At 39.9% G+C, this 16352-nt stretch overlaps 1 protein-coding gene across 2 annotated transcripts in view; it reads right to left on the bottom strand.

Annotated features, from left to right (window-relative positions):
* Positions 1-16352, bottom strand: part of THO1 (nuclear matrix protein-like protein) — a 368535-nt gene that overhangs the window by 118076 nt on the left and 234107 nt on the right. The window contains exon 16 of one of the 2 annotated variants that reach the window (XM_089379707.1): positions 5823-5886. In XM_089379707.1, the coding sequence (XP_089235833.1) occupies positions 5823-5886 (64 nt within the window). Of the gene's footprint in view, positions 1-5822; positions 5890-16352 lie in introns of both variants that reach the window. The other variant, XM_089379706.1, reaches the window with a different exon arrangement.

Genomic DNA, 16352 nt, shown 5'->3' with positions numbered 1-16352 from the left:
GCAAAAAAAAACACTGTATACCTCCCGATCTGAAAAATGACGCAGCTAGGGCTACCGGAAACCTTTTCGCGTGAAACGAAAGGGGTTCCTCACTGAAACAGATGCTCTGAACGAAACAGAGCAGTCCTCTCGGCCCGAAAGCAGTCAGAAACAGCAGATCTAGGAAACGACAGCTGCATGCAGTTCTACCAGCTTCAGATTTGGATCACCAACGGACGCGGCCCTCAAATAGCTCCGATACCATGTAGGAATTTACAGGGTAAGTTCCTCAGAAAGAATACCAAAAGGACACCGCTCACAACCAGATCTCAAATCAATACACCAGTATTTTTGACGTGGTTAAAACCCTCAGAGTGCAAGGAGGGAAACAGTCCACGGCCTGTCCCAACGTGGGTACAGACAATTTATTAATCAAAGAATGAAAATTTACATAAGCTTCTCTCATGCACGGATTGCCCGAACAATGACCCTCCATGCGCTTTAAATAGAACTCATGGACCAATCGGGTGTCAAGCCACGGATCAAGTGTCGGTAATACCGAGGTGAGAGTAAACCGTCGGATCACTACATATCGTGACCGTCGGATTGTAAGCTACAAAATGTACAACGGTAAAGAAACACACTTTACCTAACTCTAACCTAACTCTATGCTAGACCAAGTTGAACTTAACTATATCCTATGTGTCGGAATATCCTAACAGACCTCCGCGGAAGCTTTTCAGCTACATGGCACTTATGAGTGACATTAGTGATTCCAAGCCTTCTAGCTTTGAGAAGGCAATAGACCAGCAGGTTTGGAGGGAGGCAATGATGGAAGAATAGTCTTCCATTATGAATAATGATGTATTAGATATTGTGCCTAGGCTAGAGGGGATATCAATGGTCAATTCAAGATGGATCTCAAGATCAAACATGCTGCAAATGGCGACATCGAGAAGTACAAGACTAGGTTGTGGTGACAGGATTCTCCCCGAAGGAGGGAGTGAATTATGATGAGACATTTGCTCCAGTTGCCAAATACACTTCTATTAGGGTTGTTATGTTTGTTACTTCAAATATGGAGTGGACGATACATCACATGGATGTACAGAAAACCTTCCTAAATGGGGTTACTAAGGAAGAGGTGTATATTGAGCAACCACGGGCTTTTGAGGTGCATTAGAGGGATTCTCGTGTATGCATGCTAAAGAAGATGCTATATGGTCTCAAACAGGCATCTAGAACATGGTGCTAAAGAATTGATGGGTATTTGTTAGGCATGGGCTTTTCAACAAGAGTGAGGCAGATTCCAACTTGTACTACATATTAGTTGGTGACAATCCACTCATTTCGGTATTGTATGTGGATGACTTCTTTCTCACAAGGTTAGAGAAGCTCATAGAGATGTGCAAGCATGACTTAGTTGTAGAGTTTGAGATGAAGGACATCACATCTCAAACAAGCACCTAGAGCATGGTGCTCAAGGATTGATGGGTATTTGCTAGACATGGGCTATTCACCAAGAGTGAGGCAGATCCTAACTTGTACTACATACTAGTTGGTGACAATCCACTCATTTTGGTATTGTATGTGGATGAATTCTTTCTCATAGGGGCAATGAAGCTTATAGAAATGTGCAAGCATTACTTAGTTGTCGAGTTTGAGATGAAGGACATCAACATGATGAACTACTTTTTGGGATTGGAGGTGTCGTAGCAAATAGCTGAGATCTTCCTTGGATAGGGAAAGTACGCAGTTGAAATCCTAAAGAGATTCAAGATAGTGGTTTGCAGGCCTATGTTAACACCCGTGGTTACCAACTTGAGGAAGCTAAATGCTTCTAAGTCTGAGTTGCAAATCCCACATTTTACAGGTAGTTGATATGTACTTGGATGTATCTGGTCAACACTAGGCCAGATATATGCTTCGTTGTGAACACACTAAACCAGTTTATGGTGGAGCCAAGGAGGGATCATTGAGTGGTAGTGAAGCATGTGCTCATGTATGTACAGGGTACAATGGAGTGTGGGCTTAGACATGTCATAAGAGTGGTAAGTTCAGTTAGTGGACTATATAGACTCAAACTGGGCTAACAGTGTAGTCGACAGAAAGAGCACCTCTAGGTGCTATTTTATTTTATGGTCAGCAATCATCTCATGGTTCAGCATGAAGCGGTCTTACATGGCACTTCGTTCAACAGAGGCAGCATTTATGGCAGCTAGCTTGGTGAGTTCTGAGGAATTCTAGCTTCACAAGATGCTCACAAGGTTATTTGGTCTTGAATTGGACCTGACGGTGATCCATTGTGACAATCAATGTCGCATCAAGTTTTTCGAGAATCAAGTGTTTCATGACATGTTCAAGCACATAGAGATGAAATACCAGATATAGAGGGGAGCTATGAAGCATTAATAAATATCCATAGATGAGCAGGTTGCAAATATTCTCACCAAGACCCTAGTGAAGGGCAAGTTTGTTTTCTATAGAGATAAGTCAGGGTGGTGTAGAAAACCTTCCTCGCTAGGAGGGAGTGTTGATGTTAATAGCTCAGACAAGTGCTTCTACATAGGCTATGTCAACCATGCAGAAGATGCCAGACTGCCTCTTTAGGTTATTGCTCATGAGGCGTAAGTGACTTTTCCTTTCCAACTTTAACTAAGGAAAAGTACATTAATTAATCTATTAATTAATGTTCATTGTTGACTATTGAGGCACGTTTCTAAGGATAAATAATTCAATTATGTAAGCGATCTAGATCTAATCTCAACCATTAATCTCAAGAAAGGCTTAGGATCTAATCCTCTAGTTATCCATCACTTAGGAGATCTAAGGTTTGAGATCTAACTCAATAACAAATTATAAAAGAAGCCTAAGGGAGAGGTGAAGACACATCTATTCTTGGAAAAGTTATTTTCTGAAGCAAGTGAGAGACTCAAAATTGAAGAGAGGTGAAAAGTGTTCAACTATATGAATTTTGGAGCACAAGGATTGCAAACTGAGATCACAAGAGCGGCGCTGACACTTGTTTGTGGATGAAGCTAAGACTTGTGAGGACAAGTTCTAGCAGGCAGGCTATGAGATTGGAGAGGCTAAGAGGGTTTATTTCAAAATGGAAAGGAGGTCAAGTTGCTATAGGTGGGCCGAAATTATGAAAAACGGCCAGCGAAGAAGCAAGCCAAATGTCTAAGGGTGGTGAGATTCCAAGTTCCATTGTTGTATTCTCTGCGCATTCTCTATGGGTCAATTTGCTTGTTAAAGGAGGCCCTAATTTTCCTAAGTAATAAAAAGTGAAGGAGAATTTGTTCAGCATAAGTTCGTGTTGTGTTTTGTCTTGAAATTTCTAAGCCTAACTGTTAGAAACACTTCATGTACTTTACTGATTTATTCCTGCCTCCCTGTTCTGTAAATTAACAAGTTATTTACCATGTAAATACTGGAAATAAATACAAGTACATGCTCAACACATTACAAATCATCAACTGAAGGAAAAACAAGCACACAAGTGACACACTTATTTTTGGACCAATGTCCCCGGAAAAACCCAATGCGGGAAAACCAATGTAGCTATCTGAGGGTTTTATTATTATGCAGTTTCTAAATACAATCTGGGTGCCAAAACTGGCTCACCCAACAGAGAATAATCTCAGCAATAGTACCTCTCTACTCGGACGCAGATGTTCCAGCTAAAACCCCAGCTAACCAATCCAACAGCTCTCAACTCCAATCTGCCCCACAAAAATCCCAATGTCTGCCTCTAGGGACTGCGTCAGCCTCTCTCTGGCTCAGCATCACCCCTCCTTGCCCTGTGTCAGCCTCTAGAGGCACTACGTCAGCCTCTAGAGCCTATGTGTCACCTATGCTGGCTCTCTCAAGCACTGCGCAGCTCCTCGTTGCCTTTGCATGGGCCCTGGCTGGCTCTGCGTCCCTCTGTCTCAGCTTCTGCGCTGCTGCTCTGGTACTCTCTCTGCCTCTCTGCTTCTGTATTCACTGCCCCTCAGCTGCAACTCAGATCACTTCACTCAATTTCCTCAGCAAACCCTGCCCCAGAAAATCGAGTTCTTGATCTCTCTCTGTGTGTTCTCCAAGTGACCCTCAAGCCTCCTCTTATACTTTTCTCGTTGACAATTCAACGGCCGAGATTAAGTCCCTAATCAACGGCTAAGATTAACTCTGGCTTGATCCATGACTTTTGGACCCTTCTAACATAGTTTTATATTAATTCACATTAATATTTTATTTTCCCTAAGTTTAGACTTAAGGACTTACTAAAAATATTAATTATTTTAATATCTCCCAAACTGTTTAGAATCTGCCCAAACCATTTATAGGTATTGGAGATCTCATGCGCTTTAGCCTCTCCACCAATTTTCGTGGCACATCCGATGCTACCCCAAATCAACATTTTGTGACTGATTTTCATTTATTTTCCACTGCAAATTTTATTTAAAGTTCAAACACCAATGTATTTATATTCAACAGTTTTCGGAAAAGGATTTTACTAGGTGAAACATTTTCTGGGTATAAAATAAATTGCTAGGAAAATCAAATCTAATATGGTAGTAGAAAATTAACATTTTGGCTAGTTTTTCATCATGTGATTGTTTGTGATTGAACACATACTTAGCATTCTCCCTGTAAACCCTATCTCAGGGTCAATTATTGAGCATCAGAGTCCAGATCACTTTTTTGCATATCATTCTCCTTTTTCAATAGAAATTTTATATATTTTACCAAGACACATTCTTGGAAAAAATTTCAAAACAAAATTTTGAAAAGATACATGATAAACTCAGCCAATTAAACAATGTTCCACCAAGACACCGGTGCGGGGAGACGCACAGGGGGGATGTGTGGGAGTACCCTCGAATTTTAGGGAAATTTTGGGGGTGCAGGGGAACATCGGGGTATATAATTTTTAATTTTATATATATATATATATATATATATATAATTCAAGTTCATATCCATTGTTTAATAATGAAATATTAAATAGACTAATAGTAATATGGATACCAATACATTGAAAATTGAAATTTGATCCACACATAAAATTTAAATTCATAATTGAATTAAATAATGACATGCATTGATCCATCCTCATCATTCATTTTGATACATACATCATTCATATGACATACTCATTATTCATCCATACCATGAGATTCAATAATAAAATATTCAAATCCATTGATGCATATCATTCATCATTCATCATTCTCCAACCTACATTGATTTAAAAATTAAATTCATCATTCATCATTATAGAATCTCAACTGAAAGCAAAACATACTAATATATTACCATATACTATATACCAGATACCGAAGTTTTGAGGGGGGACGCCAAGACGCACCCTTTTTGGCAAGTCTCATCCCCCACACTGGGGAAACGCACCCCCTTTCGTCTCCCCAAGACTCCCCGAAAAGGGTGTGTGGGGAAACACACCCCCATTAGACTCCCTGTCCTAGGTGGGTGTAGTGCGAGGGGTGCGTGCACCCCACCCTGGGGGACGCGTCCACGTGGATCGCTGCAATTAAAATAGAGGAAAATAAAATTTGAAACACAACTTATTTAAGATGTTCCTTTGATTGGAAAGTTGGTATAAAATTAAATTTGTTCTTTCTTCACTGCAAGACTGCTAAAATACATTTAGTAATTTATTTTTACATTCTCAAGAAGGGATGAATCATTTTTGTGGAAAAGTAATGTAATCTACTCTCTGCAAATAAACTTTTACCATACTACTTATCTATGCCATGGCAAAAACATCAGAGGAATAAGGAATAGCAAGAGACTGTAATGCTAGTTCTAAATAGACTTGCCAACTAACTTGTAACACAGACCGGATTCTGGTCTGACCATTTCCATAATTGTGCAAGTTCCTTGTTTCCCAACCTCCACCTTGGCCTGCTGTTAACGTAACACTAAAGATGTCAGTGCTATAGATATCCTCCATTTATTTATCAATATATTTCATTTCATTAAATTTGCATGCCATATCTCAAAATATTTGAACTAAGTGCTACCAAAGCAAAGTCACTCATAGAAAAACCCCATGAGAAAATTTCAACAAAGCTAACATTTTATGTAAAAGAAAAAACTGAGATCAGATTCCGGAAAGGAAATAAAAGAGTACTGTGTTAACACCAGAAATTTTGAAAATCAATCAATAGATTGGAAAACATGTCATGCATTACTTCATTCTAATTGAATGCCTTTCAAAGTCTCTAGGTACAAATCATGTAAAAAAATATATGAAATATAATGTAAGCAAGGTGAGAACTGATGGTTACTATGCCTCTAGTTGCAGTACTAGGGTTTCCACACATTATCACCAAAATTTGCCTATTGCAACTAGAAGGTTAAGTGCCAGCTAGCTTTCATCAGGCAGGTATTCAGAGTCAGCATTCACATAAGGAAGAGATAGCTCTCATAGAGATCAGATACAGGTCTTTTAGTGATTTGAGATCATTTCAGAGTCAGAGGCATTTCAAAGGCATATTCAGCAGTTTTGGGGAAAGCCATGTTCCTATATTTCAGGAGCCAAGTTTTGGAGATCATAGGTTAGAAAAGATTAAATTATTGCAATGCTTACAAGTCCATGATGCTGATGATCTTTTTTCTAGCGACATGCTAGACACTGCTATTTTTAGCAGTTCAGGTTTCAAGGCTTGTACGATGATTCCAAACATATATTTGGATTCCCTGCAGAAAATCAAATCCAATGAGACTGATTTCATTGACATGCGAGAGGTTGCTATTTCAGAAGTGTCTATTTTTAGGCATGCTATATTTGGTAGAAGAATAGTTTGCTATTTTTAGAAGTGCCTATTTGTAGGCATACTACATTTCACAGGGTTCCAATAGTTTTCAAAAAAAAATCTATTTTCTTATTTTTTAGGGGGACTGCTATTTTTGGGAAGTTTGGTTGCCATGTAGGACGACATGTGTCAGCAGATGTAGTCACTATGTAGCATGACATGTGTCAGCAGATGTAGTAACTGTTACCCACCATTTTGTGGGTGATATCCCTAGGAGAATTTTTTTCTCCAAGATGGGTCTTCAGTCAGCAACCAGCAGCCCCTTACATCCACCAACTAGCTCGTTGTGCCATTTCTCCGCCTCCTCAGCCAGCCATGTGGTCCCTCACCCATCTGCCATGATCATAAGTTTGAAGGTGGGCCTCCCGAACCTAAAGGTATGCCTTGTCATTTGGTAATTGAGTATTGTAGTTTGCTTATCATGGATACTTCTCGGCATGGATTAATGGGGGGCTTCAACGGAAAAAGTGGGCTAGGTCCGTGCTCTTGTCTCCTAGACTTCCTTTTGATGTTAACCTTGGACTTTAGTTCTGTGGGGTCTCTTTTACTAACCTTTGGACTTTAGGAATGGTGCTACATGGGAAACCCCGATTTTGGTTGTGTGGTCCCGCTCCCTCATCCACACATATCACTACCCTTCCGCTCATTATAACCCAATTCATCATTTCTCCCACCTGGGTCCACAGAGGGTTAACCTTCTCCCTCCCCTTGCCCACACTTGCGTCGGGCCTAAAATGATGCCCCAAATGTTGATGCAGTTGAAAAGAAAAGTAAAAGGATAATTGGCCACATTCAATAGGAAAATGTACCACAAAATGCAAAATATGGCCGGGACAAACACATTTAGCACATGGGTAAAAGCCAATACATGGGTAAACGACATGTATTGTTGATCATTCGACCTCTTGAGAGGCTTATTCTTTTGTTTATGAGCTAGTTTGGTGGGCTTGTCACCAAAAGTTAGTTATTTTGCACATTATTTTTATTTTAGGGGCTAATGTCGGCCCAAGTAGCTAAATTGAACTCATTAGAAGTGTATAAATCGAAGTGATGAGGATTCATTTTAGCATCATCGCTTGGATTTTAAACTAGTATCTCTTTAGGGATTTTCGCTATCCTTCTTAGAGGACAAATTTTTAGAGTATGGAAAGAATTTAATTGTTTGGATAGTTGTCATATGTCTTGGAGCTTCTTGATGGGAAGTTTTTGGATGGTTGGATATATGCTTATACATGCAAGTACATTTTAATGTTATTCTTTCTTTCTAATTTTGTCACATACATTGTTGTTGGGATTTCGCTATACTAGGGCTTATTTGTTGCATCTCTTATGCGAAGTTGTGGAAATTTTGTTTCTGGATAGTGAATGTTTCATGTATGGGCCATGTATAATGAATGAATGTTCCTAGGGATGTTTCATTACTGAAATTCATCTTGACAGGCCATTTACCTTGTAAAACGAAGTATAAAGTTTTTGAAGTTGCTTTTGCTACTACCCTAGTGCCAAGCAAAGTTGCCTTTGAGGCCTCCTTGACCTAGAAAACTCAAAGGTCCATAGTCATAATTCTACCTAACTCCAATCTCCCCAAAGGATTAGGCACTAGTCCACCCAAACGTGATCCCCTTAAACCTATTTTCCTTCTCCCCTTTTCCACTTCTCTAGGTCCAGTCCTCTAGGTCACCTAGGGCATCAATTATCTCACGATCTAGCAATCCAAATACTTCGATTTTTGGTCCACAACTACGTTAGTGTGTCCTCTAGAAGCCCTCCAAATTTCATGAGATTCTGACAAATGGGATCTTGAGATATTGCAAGCCCTAGCTCAAAGACCAATTATTGCCCTTGGTTTCCCTTAGGCTAGAAACCTCACTGGGATCCTTGCATTGCCTTTCGTTGAAAATCCATTCCTTCATCCCTTCACCTCCCTAATTAGGTGAAGCATATCATTGGTTGCTAGATCCTAACCCCTTGATCGAACCTCGGGTCTAGTTGGTCCCATGCACTATCAAGGTTAATTCTTCAAAGATCACTTGGAACTTAAGTTTCCACAAGAATTCTAGGGCTTAGGGATCTCCTTTATAAGACACATACTCAAAACCTAACCCTATAAATTCTCCCCAAGACCTTCCTAAAGAGCCTTCCATCTTGTCTTCCAAGACAAGCAAGCCACATATTTGAGCCTCCACATATTTGAGCCTCTCTTGTGAATAGGCTTCCAGGATCTCCCCTCGCCCTATCATTTGTCCATCCATTTTGTGATCCTTATCATAACGGGTCTTCTCCCATCAGTGAAAGTCCATAAAGAGTAGGGAGCCTTAGCCAAGGTGACAGTGGGCTATAACTCCATTATTGCCCTTAGCCTAGTAGTAACCTTTCAAGAATCCCCTTTTAGGACCCCTGCTAGTTTTTGCAGTAACATTTTTGGTCTCATTGTCGGGGACACGAAATGCGTGTTTTGTTCCCCATACTACATATTGGCATAACATTATTGGCGACTGCATTTGAACAACGAAGCCTAGTTCTTCATTAAACTTCGAAGCAAATTCTTGTAGGGTGAAGCAAGCATTTATTAAGGCAATTTCATTCACCCTGGCGACACCCATGTCATTAAGGACCCAACAACATGTTGACCACATATATTCCCGCCATAGATATGACAGGGATCCCAAGATATCCTTCTTTGAAATCCATGAAGAATATGCCAATGTTCGATGGCGATCCACATTTCGTAGCCAACCAAGTGGTAAGGTTCATGAGGTATCTTTCAAAGCAAAAGATAACTCAACCTTGTGACCAAATGGAATTGTTTGTCCTATACATTGCCCCAAATATCGATTGGCTTGAATCATGTAAACCTAAAAGCATTCCTCTTCTTCCAATTTTGACAAAGCACTTCTTGTTGCATAAAGGGCTGAGTTTCCAATCTCATGAAGACATATCCCAAATGTTAGATATAGCCCTTCGAGAGGAGGAAATTATTGAATATGGTTTTATGCTTGAGGAAGAGTGTACTTCTCACATCAGGATCAAGTATTTGAGGATTGCACTGAAAGAGAGGCTCATGAATTGAAAAACATGTCCTCTAAGGATAATGAAGAGGATCTTGATTCCGAGAGCCTACAAGTATTGCAAGAACCAATGGTAGAATATGAAGAATCTTGCAAGCAACTGATGCCTACATATAACTCCGAAGAGATTTTCTACCACTATTGTGAGCAATCAAAAAGGCTCTATAACATGAAGTATGAATATAAAAAGAGTCTTATCTATGACTTTCTTCTTGAAGAAGTCTATCAAAATCATATAGTAAATACTTTAGAAAGCATTCTTCGAGAAAGAATGAAGGAAGAAAAGTCCTCCCTACCTACCAAAGAAGAAAATGAATTGCAACTTAGCCAACATCAAATATATAGTGAAAAATGGGATGATTCTGAGGAAGATCACGATAGTCAAATAAATGAAGAATCTACGAGTGACTTTTGGGTTATTGATTAGGGAATTGCATATGACTATAAAAATGAAAACCCCACAGTTTCTCAAATCCATAAGAATGAGCTCAGGAAAGAAGAAAATGTTCTGCCCCTTCTAAATAACAATGTTAGCCCTTAGGAAGCCCTTCCTAGTGATTGGAAGGGTCTCTTCCTCATGTTCCAAGATGATCCAATCAAAAAAGAGCCCTCCAAAATTGTGCGCTATTCTGATGACTCTAATGTTAAAGAAATTGAGGAATATGTTTCCTTTAACCATGCCATCGATAAAGGGTTCTTTTTCATGTTTGAGCATTCCTCCCCTTGTTATGTCCCTGCCCCGGAAATGGATGTTTGTGATGAAGTTTGCTCCCCTAGTTTTGATGAAGAGCTGGTTTTCCCTAAAAAAAACAAGAATCATAGTTTTTCCCCAAATACAATGATGAGTCCACTTCTTGTTTTCCCAATGACCAAAATAATATCATCCTAAATATGTTTGAGTCATTTACTCCTTCTTACCCTAAGGATGATAGGCCCGAGATAGTTCTTCATCAAAGATTCATATACTTGATCATTGACATTTCCATCTCCTGGTTAGAGGATCAAATTCAATCCTCTCAGTTGGTGTCTTTTTCTTCTTTCAGGGTTCCTTTCTATGGCATATGGGTATCTTCTTTTCCCACCTCCCATCGTCATAACCCCTCATCATTATTACCATTTATATTGTCGAGTCCATTGCAAAATAATCATGGAAGCATGCATTCTTGTATTGATCAATTGACATGTTGGTTGCATTGGGTCTATGATTATATCTAGCACTTGACATTGTATGTCATGCATGTTAGAGTAGGATGCATTGCATGTTGATTTTTCGCATTAGAACTAATGTCATACGATGTTTCTCATGATAGATTAGTTACACTTAGATTTAAAACTACATTTGAAAGTTTACTTCTATGAGCCGATTTTATAGGTCTAATCCAATCATGTGTGCTCATGAGACGACATGAAAGCATGTTGCCCCGTGTTTTTCATCTATTATATGTGCAGGTAACAAGTCTACGGTAACTAAGAGATTGTTGGAGTTCTCGTGATCTCCCGTTCGAGTAGCTTCATCCACTTTCTGAGAGATCACGTCACAGTTGGAACTAGATGTTACCCACCATTTTATGGGTGATATCTCTAGGAGAAAAAATTTCTCCAAGATGGTCCTCAGTAGGCAGCCAGTATCCCCTTACAACCACCAACTAGCTCGTTCTGCCATTTCTCCGCCACGTGAGCTAGCCATGTGATCCCTCACCCATCTATCATATGTTTGAAGGTGGGCCTCCCGAACCTAAAGGTATGCCTTGTCATTTGGTAATTGAGTATTGTAGTTTGCTTATCATGGATACTTCTGGATATGGATTAAGGGGGGGATTAGATGAAAAGAGTGGGCTAGGTCTGTGCTCTTGTATCCTAGACCTCCTTTAGATGTTAACCTTGGACTTTAGTCTCGTGGGATCTCTTTCACTGACCTTTGGGCTTTAGGGATTGTACTACATGGGAAACCTCGATTTTGGTTGCGCAGTCCCACTCCCTCATCCACACATATCACTCCCCTTCTTCTCATTATAACCTCATTCATCATTTCTCCCACCTGGGTCCACATTCCTCCATTGGATCCACATAGGGATAGCCTTCCCCCTCCCCTTGCCCACACCTTGGGTCAGGCATAGACTGATGCCCCGGAGGTTGATGCAACTGAAAAGAAAAGTAAAAGCATAATTGGCGACATTCAACAAGAAAATGTACCACAAAATACAAAAGATGGCCGGGACAAACACATTTAGCACGTGGGTAAAAGCCAATACATGAACTCTACCCCATTATCATGGCCATCACCCTGGTTCCTCTAGGCCCTAGATGAGCCTCCTTTATCATTCCGGAACCCATGATTGTCCCAACCCCTAGTGGGCAATGAACAACCCTACCTTAAAGGGGGTATCCACTGCTATACCCTACACATCATGCTCTTATCCCTTGAGCCCCGAGCAGTTAATCAAAGAAAAATCATAAAAGGCAAAAGGCATATAAAGAAGGGTGGAAAAATTATGACCGAGGCACCTCATGTACCACAATTGCTCCCTCTTATACATTATATACCCAAGTGTGGGCTTCCCTTTTATTAGCTACCCTTGTACCACAACATGTGGCCCAGGGCTTCCCCTTTCACTCCCTACTCCATTCATCTCTTTATCACATGCCACCGACCTTTCAAAGATGTAGCTTGGACATAATATCCCCTTTAAAGGTAGAAACCACCTAATAGGGTACCTGGTTAACCCCATTTGAAGCTTGGAGACATTAGCACCTGCCAAAGCCCACCATGGAAGGGCATGCCATTATGATGTGCCCACCTGTTTTCCATGGTTTGTAAGCTCTTTAACTCGATTTCCTTAAATTACTTGTTGTACTGGAAGGCTAGGGGACGCATTGGATCTTATGCAGGATTGTAGATGGTTTCCATTTTTGGTTTGGTGCTTGAAATTTGATGACTAAAAAGTTTCTTGCAATCCCAACCCGATTTTTAATTTCACCTTATCATTCCCATTTAGTTAAATGCCCTTTCCCATAAACATACATTCAACATATAGAATTCTAGAAATGAAATTTTCAAATTAAAACACATAGGACTAGCAACACATGCTGAAAATAAATATGGACATAAACAGACCAGCAACACACATAAAAATACACACATATTTTTGGTCAACTTAGACCCAGGCAAAACCCCTTCAATCTTCTCCGGGGAAAACCTGTTAGAGAGCTCTTCAAATTTATTTATCTTTCAAGTTCAAGAAAAATACATTTGCAGACAAAACAAAACAATAAAATACAACTTATCTCTTCAACCCAAAACTCCTTGAAAACCGTGCCCACTTTGCGTTGATTTCCATGCCCACTTGAAGCTGAAAAATATGTATTGTACGGATACAGACTGTACTGTACAGATTCCATGTTGACTGTACATATTTTCGTAATACTGTACAGATACAGACTGTATTGTACGGATTCCATGTTGATTGTACAGATTTTCGTAATACTGTACGGATTTTTCAAAAAAATATCAAAAACTTCTCTCAAACGGCGTGCAGCTCACAGCATTAAATGGTGTTCATACTATACCTTATGTTATCTTCTATGCCTTGATTTTCGTGCCCATCTTTTTCCCAGAAATCACTCATTCAGCGGCCTGCAACAAATTTCTCCTTCAGAACTTTTCTCCAGCTCTCAACCTCCTTTCTCCAATCTACTCATGAATAATGAATGTAGTCTCTCTTTCTTTTCCCCCTTTTGTTTCCCTAAATGACTTTTGGGTAACCCTAGGATCTAATGGCTCAGATTCATTTAGATCAAGGGATGAGAATGAATGTGCATTTAATTCTCACTTTCTATTTTTTAACTCACCCATTAAATAAAGTAACCACATTGTACTTTGTCTAAAGTCACTTTTCACTTTATAATTTAACATTGACTTTACCACTTATAAAGTCACTTTCACTTTATAAAATCACGCTTAGGAAAAGAATTATTTTGGACACTTTTCCCTAGGTAGAGACTAACCCATGGGAAACCACTTGTCCAAGATACATTACAAATCAACATTGGTCTCCCTATACAGGGTCCTAACCCTCCAGAGGGCTACATTAACACATGTAGGGAGTGTGTAGAGAGTCGTGGGCCTCGACAGCAGTAGACAACACTCCATGGATTTCCATATATGTTCAGAGATTGCTCGAGATTCACCTGTTGGAAGAGGAAGATGCACCTGGTTCACCATGCCCAGTCGGCCCCACAGTTGTACCATGAACTTGGCAGATGACCCAGGACTTGTATGTTGATGTGGCATCACTTACACCATCACCTGAGCCCTTACAGATGGTCTACAGGCATCTTCAATCTACTTGGTGTGAAAATTCCTAAATCTAACACATCAGAAACCCCTACTGCATTTTCTAGTTTACTATCTCCTACTTGTTCTTTGCATTAACAAGTTATTTAAATGCATAAATATCGAAGTAAACACAAATGAAACCTTCACAAATATACAGATCAACAACTGAAGTAAAATGAGACAACACAAGGGACACTGTTATTTTTGGACAATCGTCCCCGGAAAAACTCAATGCGGAAAAACCAGTGCAACATATAGAGGGTTTTATAATTAAGCAGATTCTGAATACAACTAGGGTGCCAGAAATGGCTCACCCTTCAGAAAATATCCTTGGCAGCAATACCTTTATCCGAAGGCAGCATTCCAACTGATTAACAACCGGATGAACAATCCCACAGTGACTCTGGTTGTTCCTTGTGCTGGACAACAAAAGCTACTCCACGCACTCCTCTAGAACTGTGTCACCTCTTCAGAACTACGTCACCCTCTCTAGCTCTACGTCAACCAATCAGTTGTCAATTTGTCCTACTGAATCACCTCAGCGCAGCCTCTGAAGCCCTCTGCGTCTTCTGTGTCAGCCTCTACGACCTCTGCGTCAGCTTCTTTGGCCCTATGCGTCTTCTACGTTAGCCTCTACAGCCTCTGTGTCAACTTCTTTGGCCCCCTATATCCTCTGTGCTGGCCTCCATAGCCTTTGCATCGGCCCCTGTTGCCTCTGCATCAGCCCTCCTAGGTTCTACACTGCCTCTTCCGGTACTCTACTACCCTCTCTGATATGTATTCTTCTGCCTCCTGGTGAACTGCCCCTCACTGCAATTGATCACTTGTTCGATTTCCTCAGCAAACCTCGCCCTAGAAAATCGAACTAATTGATCTCTCTTGGTGTATTTCCAACTGACCCTCAAGCCTCTTCTTATATTTTTCTTGTTGACGATTCAACGGTCGAGATTAAGTCCCTAATCAACGACTAAGATTAGATCTGGCTTGATCCTCATTATTTAGAACTTTCTCAACCATTTTATAATAATACACATTAATATTTTAATTTTCCTAAGTTTATACTTAGGAACCCCATTAAAAATATTAATTATTTTAATATCTCCTCATCCGTGTAGAATTTCTCCAAACGATTTCTGGGTCTTGGAGATCTCATGTGCCTTAGCCTCTCCGCCAACTTTCATGGCTAGAGCACAATCCGATGCTACCAAAAATCAGCACATGGAGACCCATGAGGTTACTTGTGTGCCCTCACACTTATTGGGAGCACCAAGTTTATTGTTTGGAGAACAAGGGGCCAACCCCTTGTCCACTACTTTTGGGAGTCTTATTCATCATTATGGCACTTATGGACTTCATCAAGCTTCTTAGAAGGCCCAAAGACATATATTGTTGATCATTCGACCACTTGAGAGGCTTATTGTTTTGTTTATGAGCTAATTTGGTGGGCTTGTCACCAAAAAGTAGTTATTTTGCACATTATCTTTATTTTAGGGGCTAATTTCGGCCCAAGTAGCTAAATCAAACTCATTAGAAGTGTATAACTACAAGTGATGAGGATTCATTTTAGCATTATCACTTGGATTTGGAACTAGTATCTCTTTAGAGATTTTCGCTATCCTTTTGGGACAACGAATTTTTAGAGCATGGAATGAATTTAGATGTTTGGATAATTTTCATATGTCTTGGAGCTTCTTGATGGCAAGTTTTTGGTTGGTTGGATTTAGATATATGCTTATACATGTAAGTACATTTTAATTTTATTCTTTCTTTCTAATTTTGTCATATACATTGTTGTTGGGATTTTGCTATACTAGGGCTTATTTGTTGCATCTCTTATGCGTTGTGGAAATTTTGTTTCTAGATAGTGAATGCTTCATGTATGGACCATGTATAATGAATGAATGTTCCTAGGGATGTTTCATCACTGAAATTCATCTTGACAAGCCATTTACCTTGCAAAATGAAGTATAAAGTTTTTGAAGTTGCTTTTGCTATTGCCCTAGTGCCAAGCAAAGTTGTCTTTGAGGCCTCCTTGGCCTGGAAAATTCAAAGGTCCATTGTCATAATTCTACCCAACTCCAATCTCCCCAAAGGATTAGGCACTAGTCCACCCACAGGTGATCACCTTAAACCTATTTTCCTTCTCCC

Source organism: Pinus tabuliformis, chromosome J, assembly GCF_031772625.1.
Source record: "Pinus tabuliformis cultivar Carrire ecotype Pingquan chromosome J, CPIR1, whole genome shotgun sequence".
Taxonomy (NCBI): domain Eukaryota; kingdom Viridiplantae; phylum Streptophyta; class Pinopsida; order Pinales; family Pinaceae; genus Pinus; species Pinus tabuliformis.
This window is presented reverse-complemented; position numbering and strand designations above follow the sequence as displayed.